At 45.3% G+C, this 12,082-nt stretch overlaps 1 protein-coding gene across 1 annotated transcript; it reads left to right on the top strand.

Moving 5' to 3' along the window:
- Positions 1-5,303: 5,303 nt before the first annotated feature.
- Positions 5,304-6,892, top strand: LOC139575191 (protein mono-ADP-ribosyltransferase PARP14-like). The gene is made up of 2 exons (XM_071400190.1): positions 5,304-5,359; positions 5,471-6,892. The coding sequence occupies exon 2, from the start codon at positions 5,471-5,473 to the stop codon at positions 5,834-5,836; it is 366 nt and encodes a 121-aa protein (XP_071256291.1). The 5' UTR covers positions 5,304-5,359; the 3' UTR covers positions 5,837-6,892.
- The last annotated feature ends 5,190 nt before the right edge of the window (positions 6,893-12,082 follow it).

Below are 12,082 nucleotides of genomic sequence, written 5' to 3'. Positions count from 1 at the left end.
CACTGCCCAGTAATTTACACTGGAGTGGACACAATGCAGGCCAGACACAGATACAGAGGTGTAATTTACACTGGAGTGGACACAATGCAGGCCAGACACAGATACAGAGGTGTAATTTACACTGGAGTGGACACAATGCAGGCCAGACACAGATACAGAGCTGTAATTTACACTGGAGTGGACACAATGCAGGCCAGACACAGATACAGAGGTGTAATTTACACTGGAGTGGACATAATGCAGGCCAGACACAGATACAGAGCTGTAATTTACACTGGAGTGGACATAATGCAGGACACAGATACAGAGCTGTAATTTACACTGGAGTGGACATAATGCAGGCCAGACACAGATACAGAGCTGTAATTTACACTGGAGTGGACATAATGCAGGCCACAGATACAGAGGTGTAATTTACACTGGAGTGGACATAATGCAGGCCAGACACAGATACAGAGGTGTAATTTACACTGGAGTGGACATAATGCAGGCCAGACACAGATACAGAGGTGTAATTTACACTGGAGTGGACACAATGCAGGCCAGACACAGATACAGAGCTGTAATTTACACTGGAGTGGACACAATGCAGGCCAGACACAGATACAGAGGTGTAATTTACACTGGAGTGGACATAATGCAGGCCAGACACAGATACAGAGCTGTAATTTACACTGGAGTGGACATAATGCAGGACACAGATACAGAGCTGTAATTTACACTGGAGTGGACATAATGCAGGCCAGACACAGATACAGAGCTGTAATTTACACTGGAGTGGACATAATGCAGGCCACAGATACAGAGGTGTAATTTACACTGGAGTGGACATAATGCAGGCCAGACACAGATACAGAGCTGTAATTTACACTGGAGTGGACATAATGCAGGCCAGACACAGATACAGAGGTGTAATTTACACTGGAGTGGACATAATGCAGGCCACAGATACAGAGCTGTAATTTACACTGGAGTGGACATAATGCAGGCCAGACACAGATACAGAGCTGTAATTTACACTGGAGTGGACACAATGCAGGCCACAGATACAGAGGTGTAATTTACACTGGAGTGGACATAATGCAGGCCACAGATACAGAGGTGGTTCTTAATACATGAGTCAATAATAAAGATATTTTAGGTAGATTCCCGAGGATCAATTATGGAGTAAGAGGTTTCACCTGTGTGACATGAGTCATGACAGCAATACAATCTCTCTCTCTCTCTTTCTTCCCCTGCTTATCTCTTTTTCTCAATGTTCCTCATCACCCTTCTGTACATGTTTCAAGGCATTTGGTATGTAAACACAACTTGCTTCCAAGTATGGTGTGCCATGTGATCATTTTGGGTAACAAGTCTGGGCATTTGGAATATCCCATCTCATTCCCTATATCTCTCTGCCAATCTCTCTCCGAGCACGGAGGAGTAGCATGGAAGAGATTTGGCTCAGTAGTACATTCCAAGATCAATTACAGCTTTAAGCAGTCAGCTTTATGTCTTTCTGTTGGTGTTCTGCTGTAAGAAGTCAGTCAGCTTTATGTCTTTCTGTTGGTGTTCTGCTGTAAGAAGTCAGTCAGCTTTATGTCTTTCTGTTGGTGTTTTGCTGTAAGAAGTCAGTCAGCTTTATGTCTTTCTGTTGGTGTTCTGCTGTAAGAAGTCAGTCAGCTTTATGTCTTTCTGTTGGTGTTCTGCTGTAAGAAGTCAGTCAGCTTTATGTCTTTCTGTTGGTGTTCTGCTGTAAGAAGTCAGTCAGCTTTATGTCTTTCTGTTGGTGTTTTGCTGTAAGAAGTCAGCTTTATGTCTTCCTGGCATGAAATGTACTCATAACTTCCCGTCTTCACTGCATCAAAAGATCAAACCCTCGTTTCTCTCTCTCCTCTTTCTCTCCCTCCCTCTCTCATTCTCTGCCTGGCCTTCCCACTCCTCCTAACCCCTCTCTCTATTGCCTTTCCCTCACGTTCACCCCTTCGCGTGGCCCCACCAACATACATCCCCCCACCAGTCTCAACATTCCACATGCGGAACACCTTCAAACACTCGGCTAAACCCGGGGAGTAACAGAGATATCAGCTGCCTCTCTCTCTCGCTGCCTGCCTGCCACCCTCTTCCAACGCAGTACAACAAAGCACTGGGAGAAAGCCTGGGAGAAAAATGTAGCGCAGTATTTTGCCGGACAACATGACATCAACCCAGCAACTGTTGGACTAGGGGGCTCTCAGAGAGCACACACACAGCAATACATGAGGGGTGGAGGTCAGGGCATGTGGTCCCTGTGTCTATAGCTTGCCGTGTGTTTCCTCTTAAGCCCCCGGGAGAATTCCCTCCTGGTCCCTCATGTCTGTGGAAAGGGACATAGGGGCCAGCTGTGGCGACAGAGACTTAGCTTACGGGATTCCTCTTGTCTGAACACACACACATTTACACAAGGACAAAAGGGCGTGCACACACACACGTAACAACTAACTGGTGTTAACCTGAAGTTACAACCTGTCACCACGTGAGGGCGTATTATGATCATTGTCTATAGCCAATCAGAATCAGAATACTTTTTATTCACCAAGTACATATACTCAGTCAGAATGTGACCTGGTGAAATGGTGCTGCTAGTGACAGACAATATAGAGACAGAAGGAATTAACACAAAGTCCAATATTTTGAACTTTAAACTCGTTCATACTGCAATACTTTTATATTATTGTATATAATAGTATTTGCATGATATAATATGTTTATATTATATGTTACAGAATATGTGTGTATACAGTACACTCCTGATTCTGTCTACACTTGCCAAGAGGCAGTGAATGTGCGCCCTCATGTGGTGGACAGTGGTTACATCCTTAAAGAGAAGTTAAGAGCGGAGCACACACACACACACACACGCACGCACGCACGCACGCACGCACGCACGCACACACACACACACACACACACACACAGGTGTTTGTTTTACTTTCCTTGTGAAGACCAAACAATTGATTCTCATTCAAAATCCTATTTTCCCAAACCCTTCATGTAACCATATCACTAGCCATAACCCTAACCTTAACCCCAAAGCTCTAACCCCGTCAACCTAACCCTAACCCTCAACCAAACCCCTAAACCCAAAATAGCATTTTTCCTTGTGGGGACCGGCAAAATGTCGCCAGAATTTTCCTTGTTTTACTATCCTTGTGAGGACTTCTGGTCCCCACAAGACTTGTGTTCCCAACAAGCATAGTACAAGGAAACACACATGCAATGACTGCCTATCTATGCAGGTTTCTGTGCACCCCACCCTTGATAAAGTTCAACTCAGGGAGTTTTATAGCTCTCCAGCAACCAAGTCCATCTGACATACACTGGGAATGAGATTGTTTAGAGATAGCGAGATAATAAACCACTGCATAAACCAAAAGGCATAAAAGCTGTGACCAAGTGCTTCTCAACGTTTGGTTGAAAGCAAGTGGAGGTTGTTAAAATTAAAAGTCTTTAAAAAAATTGTTGTTAAAAGTGAAAGTAATCTTTAGGGGATGACACATTGTGTGAGAAAATGGCTTTCAAATCATCTCTCCCGGAGGAAGATCTGTCCTGTCCTGTGTGCTGTGACATATTCCAGGATCCTGTCCTGTGTGCTGTGACATATTCCAGGATCCTGTCATTCTGTTCTGTAGCCACAAAGCCTGTCTGGATCTATGGTGTAAAGGGAAGGTATCTCCAGAATGTCCAGTTTTCAGAGGAAGTTCCTCATGAAGCCACCTATGAACCTGGCTTTGAAGAACCTGTGTGAGGCATTCTTACAGGAGAGAAGTCGAAAAGCTTTAGCAGGGTCTGAGGTAGGGTTTAATAGCTTCCCCAGAAAATTGCAACCATCCCGGTACCACTCAGTATTCCTGTTCAAACCGTAAATGATATTTAAAAGAATTTAATGCCATCAGAAAAAACAGACATAATTATGCCAATGAAAATGTTGAAATATACTCATGAATATAAACATTTCTTGTTGCATTTGTTGCAATTTAATAATCAACTCTAAGTTCTCTCAAAGTCACCACAATATTTCATTGATGTAGGACGTGCGTCGAGACGTTGCGTGTTGCCTACACATGATAGTCAGCATTTCAATTTATAGAAGGCACGTGTAACGGTGATCCTCCTCCTCTTCATCCGAAGAGGAGGAGCAGGGATTGAACCAAGGCGCAGCGTTGTGATATGACATAATGAATTTATTTACAAGCGACGAACACTGACACGAACTATACTTGAAATAATCAAAATAACAAACGACGTAGACGAAACCTGAACATGGAACTTACATAAAGACACGAAAGAACTCACGAACAGGAATAGACTACATAAAACGAACAAACCGAAAACAGCCCCGTGTGGTGCACAGACACAGACACAGACACAGACACAGACACAGACACAGACACAGACACAGACACAGACACAGACACAGACACAGACACAGACACAGACACAGACACAGACACGGAAGACAACCACCCACAAACAAACAGTGTGAAAACACCTACCTTAATATGACTCTCAATCAGAGGAAATGAAAAACACCTGCCTCTAATTGAGAGCCATATTAGGTCACCCTTTAAACCAACATAGAAACAGAAAACATAGACTGCCCACCCAAACTCACGTCCTGACCAACTAACACATACAAAACTAACAGAAAACAGGTCAGGAACGTGACAGCACGCAATAAAGTTCTGTTTTCTACTGGAGACTTTATGTTGAGCAGCTGCTATGTCAGGCTGCTAGTTTTCTGATCTAATATATGAATGAAGCCTGAGAGTCACATGTCCGTTTCATGTCACTACTGTATTCACACGTACATATTTTGTATTTTTGCATTAGTGCGGTATAGAAATGGTTTAGTATTAGTCCACAGTACCCCTCAGTCTCTCTAGTTTCACAGCAACTTCAAGTAGGACAAACATGATCTGAAAATCTATGATGGAATCAACATGCCAAGGTTGTCCAAAGTTGAAGAAATATTAATGTTTTATTTTACCTTTCCCTTTTACAAATAATATAATAATAATAATACCCCAAATGACGTATCGCAGATGAAGGGAACATACAGGTTCTCTATGATAATGAGGATACGAATGGTTTATTTTAATATGCAGAACAGTTCCTCACCAACAGCAAGAGCAACAAACACTTCACTCAGCATGGTTTGATTGGCCGGGAGCTGCAACGGTGTCACAGTGTGAGAGTGGAGAAGCTTTCCCCTGTCCTAATTAAAGATATCTTGGAGCTCTACTTGGAGAGTTGGTGGTGGGGGGGGGGGGGGGGTGTTAAGAGTCGGCTACCAAGGGGACGAGAGGGAGTGGAGGAGAACGTTTTCAGGTCAAAGGTCAGTGAATATGAAAGTGTGTGAGGTAGAAGACAATGTGAGGTCTAAATGTACACAAGTTTTATTATGGTGTTGATGTTTTTTCCATTTGTCATTTCTTCCACCCAATAGATGTCTTTATGGGACCCAGTGATGGAAGCTTTGGCAGTCTTTGTCATCAAGGGTGAGGAGTTTGCGCCAACTGTGTTCCAGCTGTGTGCAGAGATCCCCCAAGCTGTGAGTCGTACCCACTGGGTTGAAAACCTTATCATGAAGGAGCAAACTGAGAGAATCATCAAGGACCCACACATCAGCCAGCTGAGCAAGGCGGATCTGGAGCAGCTGCAGACCATGCAGAGGGAGCTGACTGTCAGGATCCGCCTGGAAATGAAGGGCCCCGACTCCCTGATCTGTCTGGAGGGCCTGAGCCGTGATGTGCTTACTGCAGACGGAATCATCAGGGACATGGTTGTGGAAAGGAAAGAGAACGTCAGATGATCAGTCTACCTGTTGAGCAGTCTGGGAGGATGGCAGAACCAAGACCACAATGTTGATAATGAGGCTAATGTCCTCTACAGAAAAGCTTCCAACATAAAGGGCAGAAGAGAAATGGAGTTATTGAGAAAAGAACTGAAAGGTGACTCTATTATATATTCTCATCTGTATGAATTAAATGTATAAATAAATGTAAGTATTAAAATCAGTGAGATCTGATTGTCACGACTTCCGCCGAAGTCAGCTCCTCTCCTTGTTCGGGCGACGTTCGGCAATCGACGTCACCGGCTTTCTAACCATCGCTGCTCCATTTCTCATATGTCCATTTGTTTTGTCTTGTTTCCATACACACCTGGTTTTCATTTCCCCAATTAAGCTAATTGTATTTAACCCTCTGTTTCCCATCATGTTTTGTGTGTAACTGTTTCATGTTGCTGTGGTGTCTTTTTTACGCGCTTTACTTTGTTATGTTCCGTGTTTTTGAGCGCATTTTATTTATGTTATGCTCTCGCTTTGGAACTTTAATAAAGTGTGCCTGTTTACACCACGCTACTCTCCTGCACCTGACTTCGCCTCTTTTACACACGCTGACACTGATAGAACATAATTAGTTTAAATATGTTGTAACGTTTAATCTTTATTTAACAGATGTCAGTTGTTATTTCCTTACTGGCCATAAAATCCCTTGTGGCACTTCAGTAAAAATATATAACGTTCAAACTTTTTGTTGTACTTTTTCTCATATTGGTAGAGTGAACGAGTCCAGAACGAGACACTGTTGAAGAACTATCAGATACAGAAGAAACAGATGGAGGAGAAGAACAATCACTACAACAACGAGAGACTGCTCTTCCACGGCACCAGTTCAACCTCCATCAGTCAGATCACTACTACAACGAGAGACTGCTCTTCCATGGCACCAATTCAACCTCCATCAGTCAGATCACTACAACAACGAGAGACTGCTCTTCCATGACACCAGTTCAACCTCCATCAGTCAGATCACTACAACAACGAGAGACTGCTCTTCCATGACACCAGTTCAACCTCCATCAGTCAGATCACTACAACAACGAGAGACTGCTCTTCCATGGCACCAGTTCAACCTCCATCAGTCAGATCACTACAACAACGAGAGACTGCTCTTCCATGACACCAGTTCAACCTCCATCAGTCAGATCACTACAACAACGAGAGACTGCTCTTCCATGACACCAGTTCAACCTCCATCAGTCAGATCACTACAACAACGAGAGACTGCTCTTCCATGGCACCAGTTCAACCTCCATCAGTCAGATCACTACAACAACGAGAGACTGCTCTTCCATGACACCAGTTCAACCTCCATCAGTCAGATCACTACAACAACGAGAGACTGCTCTTCCATGACACCAGTTCAACCTCCATCAGTCAGATCACTACTACAACGAGAGACTGCTCTTCCATGACACCAGTTCAACCTCCATCAGTCAGATCACTACAACAACGAGAGACTGCTCTTCCATGACACCAGTTCAACCTCCATCAGTCAGATCACTACAACAACGAGAGACTGCTCTTCCATGACACCAGTTCAACCTCCATCAGTCAGATCACTACAACAACGAGAGACTGCTCTTCCATGGCACCAGTTCAACCTCCATCAGTCAGATCACTACAACAACGAGAGACTGCTCTTCCATGACACCAGTTCAACCTCCATCAGTCAGATCACTATAACAACGAGAGACTGCTCTTCCATGACACCAGTTCAACCTCCATCAGTCAGATCACTACAACAACGAGAGACTGCTCTTCCATGGCACCAGTTCAACCTCCATCAGTCAGATCACTACAACAACGAGAGACTGCTCTTCCATGACACCAGTTCAACCTCCATCAGTCAGATCACTACAACAACGAGAGACTGCTCTTCCATGACACCAGTTCAACCTCCATCAGTCAGATCACTACAACAACGAGAGACTGCTCTTCCACGGCACCAGTTCAACCTCCATCAGTCAGATCACTACAACAACGAGAGACTGCTCTTCCACGGCACCAGTTCAACCTCCATCAGTCAGATCACTACAACAACGAGAGACTGCTCTTCCACGGCACCAGTTCAACCTCCATCAGTCAGATCACTACAACAACGAGAGACTGCTCTTCCATGACACCAATTCAACCTCCATCAGTCAGATCACTATAACAACGAGAGACTGCTCTTCCACGGCACCAGTTCAACCTCCATCAGTCAGATCACTACAACAACGAGAGACTGCTCTTCCATGACACCAATTCAACCTCCATCAGTCAGATCACTATAACAACGAGAGACTGCTCTTCCATGACACCAGTTCAACCTCCATCAGTCAGATCACTACAACAACGAGAGACTGCTCTTCCATGGCACCAATTCAACCTCCATCAGTCAGATCACTACAACAACGAGAGACTGCTCTTCCATGGCACCAGTTCAACCTCCATCAGTCAGATCACTACAACAACGAGAGATTGCTCTTCCATGACACCAGTTCAACCTCCATCAGTCAGATCACTACAACAACGAGAGACTGCTCTTCCATGGCACCAATTCAACCTCCATCAGTCAGATCACTACAACAACGAGAGACTGCTCTTCCATGACACCAGTTCAACCTCCATCAGTCAGATCACTACAACAACGAGAGACTTCTCTTCCATGACACCAGTTCAACCTCCATCAGTCAGATCACTACAACAACGAGAGACTGCTCTTCCATAGCACCAATTCAACCTCCATCAGTCAGATCACTACAACAACGAGAGACTGCTCTTCCATGAAACCAGTTCAACCTCCATCAGTCAGATCACTACAACAACGAGAGACTGCTCTTCCATAGCACCAATTCAACCTCCATCAGTCAGATCACTACAACAACGAGAGACTGCTCTTCCATGGCACCAGTTCAACCTCCATCAGTCAGATCACTAGAACAACGAGAGACTGCTCTTCCATGGCACCAGTTCAACCTCCATCAGTCAGATCACTACAACAACGAGAGACTGCTCTTCCATGACACCAGTTCAACCTCCATCAGTCAGATCACTACAACAACGAGAGACTGCTCTTCCATGGCACCAATTCAACCTCCATCAGTCAGATCACTACAACAACGAGAGACTGCTCTTCCATGACACCAGTTCAACCTCCATCAGTCAGATCACTACAACAACGAGAGACTTCTCTTCCATGACACCAGTTCAACCTCCATCAGTCAGATCACTACAACAACGAGAGACTGCTCTTCCATAGCACCAATTCAACCTCCATCAGTCAGATCACTACAACAACGAGAGACTGCTCTTCCATGGCACCAGTTCAACCTCCATCAGTCAGATCACTAGAACAACGAGAGACTGCTCTTCCATGGCCCCAGTTCAACCTCCATCAGTCAGATCACTACAACAACGAGAGACTGCTCTTCCATGACACCAGTTCAACCTCCATCAGTCAGATCACTACAACAACGAGAGACTGCTCTTCCATGGCACCAGTTCAACCTCCATCAGTCAGATCACTACAACAATGAGAGACTGCTCTTCCATGACACCAGTTCAACCTCCATCAGTCAGATCACTACAACAACGAGAGACTGCTCTTCCATGGCACCAGTTCAACCTCCATCAGTCAGATCACTATAACAACGAGAGACTGCTCTTCCATGACACCAGTTCAACCTCCATCAGTCAGATCACTATAACAACGAGAGACTGCTCTTCCATGACACCAATTCAACCTCCATCAGTCAGATCACTACAACAACGAGAGACTGCTCTTCCATGGCACCAGTTCAACCTCCATCAGTCAGATCACTATAACAACGAGAGACTGCTCTTCCATAGCACCAATTCAACCTCCATCAGTCAGATCACTACAACAACGAGAGACTGCTCTTCCACGGCACCAGTTCAACCTCCATCAGTCAGATCACTACAACAACGAGAGACTGCTCTTCCATGACACCAGTTCAAACTCCATCAGTCAGATCACTACAACAACGAGAGACTGCTCTTCCACGGCACCAGTTCAACCTCCATCAGTCAGATCACTACAACAACGAGAGACTGCTCTTCCATGACACCAGTTCAACCTCCATCAGTCAGATCACTACAACAACGAGAGACTGCTCTTCCATGACACCAGTTCAACCTCCATCAGTCAGATCACTACAACAACGAGAGACTGCTCTTCCACGGCACCAATTCAACCTCCATCAGTCAGATCACTACAACAACGAGAGACTGCTCTTCCACGGCACCAGTTCAACCTCCATCAGTCAGATCACTACAACAACGAGAGACTGCTCTTCCATGACACCAGTTCAACCTCCATCAGTCAGATCACTACAACAACGAGAGACTGCTCTTCCATGACACCAGTTCAACCTCCATCAGTCAGATCACTACAACAACGAGAGACTGCTCTTCCATGACACCAGTTCAACCTCCATCAGTCAGATCACTACAACAACGAGAGACTGCTCTTCCATGGCACCAGTTCAACCTCCATCAGTCAGATCACTACAACAACGAGAGACTGCTCTTCCATGACACCAGTTCAACCTCCATCAGTCAGATCACTACAACAACGAGAGACTGCTCTTCCAGGACACCAGTTCAACCTCCATCAGTCAGATCACTACAACAACGAGAGACTGCTCTTCCACGGCACCAGTTCAACCTCCATCAGTCAGATCACTACAACAACGAGAGACTGCTCTTCCACGGCACCTGTTCAACCTCCATCAGTCAGATCACTACAACAACGAGAGACTGCTCTTCCATGACACCAATTCAACCTCCATCAGTCAGATCACTATAACAACGAGAGACTGCTCTTCCACGGCACCAGTTCAACCTCCATCAGTCAGATCACTACAACAACGAGAGACTGCTCTTCCATGACACCAATTCAACCTCCATCAGTCAGATCACTATAACAACGAGAGACTGCTCTTCCATGACACCAGTTCAAACTCCATCAGTCAGATCACTACAACAACGAGAGACTGCTCTTCCATGGCACCAATTCAACCTCCATCAGTCAGATCACTACAACAACGAGAGACTGCTCTTCCATGGCACCAGTTCAAACTCCATCAGTCAGATCACTACAACAACGAGAGATTGCTCTTCCATGACACCAGTTCAACCTCCATCAGTCAGATCACTACAACAACGAGAGACTGCTCTTCCATGGCACCAATTCAACCTCCATCAGTCAGATCACTACAACAACGAGAGACTGCTCTTCCATGACACCAGTTCAACCTCCATCAGTCAGATCACTACAACAACGAGAGACTTCTCTTCCATGACACCAGTTCAACCTCCATCAGTCAGATCACTACAACAACGAGAGACTGCTCTTCCATAGCACCAATTCAACCTCCATCAGTCAGATCACTACAACAACGAGAGACTGCTCTTCCATGGCACCAGTTCAACCTCCATCAGTCAGATCACTAGAACAACGAGAGACTGCTCTTCCATGGCACCAGTTCAACCTCCATCAGTCAGATCACTACAACAACGAGAGACTGCTCTTCCATGACACCAGTTCAACCTCCATCAGTCAGATCACTACAACAACGAGAGACTGCTCTTCCATGGCACCAGTTCAACCTCCATCAGTCAGATCACTACAACAATGAGAGACTGCTCTTCCATGACACCAGTTCAACCTCCATCAGTCAGATCACTACAACAACGAGAGACTGCTCTTCCATGGCACCAGTTCAACCTCCATCAGTCAGATCACTATAACAACGAGAGACTGCTCTTCCATGACACCAGTTCAACCTCCATCAGTCAGATCACTATAACAACGAGAGACTGCTCTTCCATGACACCAATTCAACCTCCATCAGTCAGATCACTACAACAACGAGAGACTGCTCTTCCATGGCACCAGTTCAACCTCCATCAGTCAGATCACTATAACAACGAGGGACTGCTCTTCCATAGCACCAATTCAACCTCCATCAGTCAGATCACTACAACAACGAGAGACTGCTCTTCCACGGCACCAGTTCAACCTCCATCAGTCAGATCACTACAACAACGAGAGACTGCTCTTCCATGACACCAGTTCAACCTCCATCAGTCAGATCACTACAACAACGAGAGACTGCTCTTCCATGACACCAATTCAACCTCCATCAGTCAGATCACTATAACAACGAGAGACTGCTCTTCCACGGCACCAGTTCAACCTCCATCAGT

The sequence above is a fragment of the Salvelinus alpinus genome, chromosome 5 (assembly GCF_045679555.1).
Source record: "Salvelinus alpinus chromosome 5, SLU_Salpinus.1, whole genome shotgun sequence".
Classification (NCBI taxonomy): Eukaryota; Metazoa; Chordata; class Actinopteri; order Salmoniformes; family Salmonidae; genus Salvelinus; species Salvelinus alpinus.
The sequence above is the reverse complement of the archived record's forward strand: the minus strand, read 5'-3'. Positions and strand labels throughout refer to the sequence as shown.

What these genes read in the sequence shown, in the direction of transcription:
- LOC139575191 (XM_071400190.1), top strand. Translation starts at nt 5,471, where the DNA reads ATGTCTTTATGGGACCCAGTGATGGAAGCTTTGGCAGTCTTTGTCATC.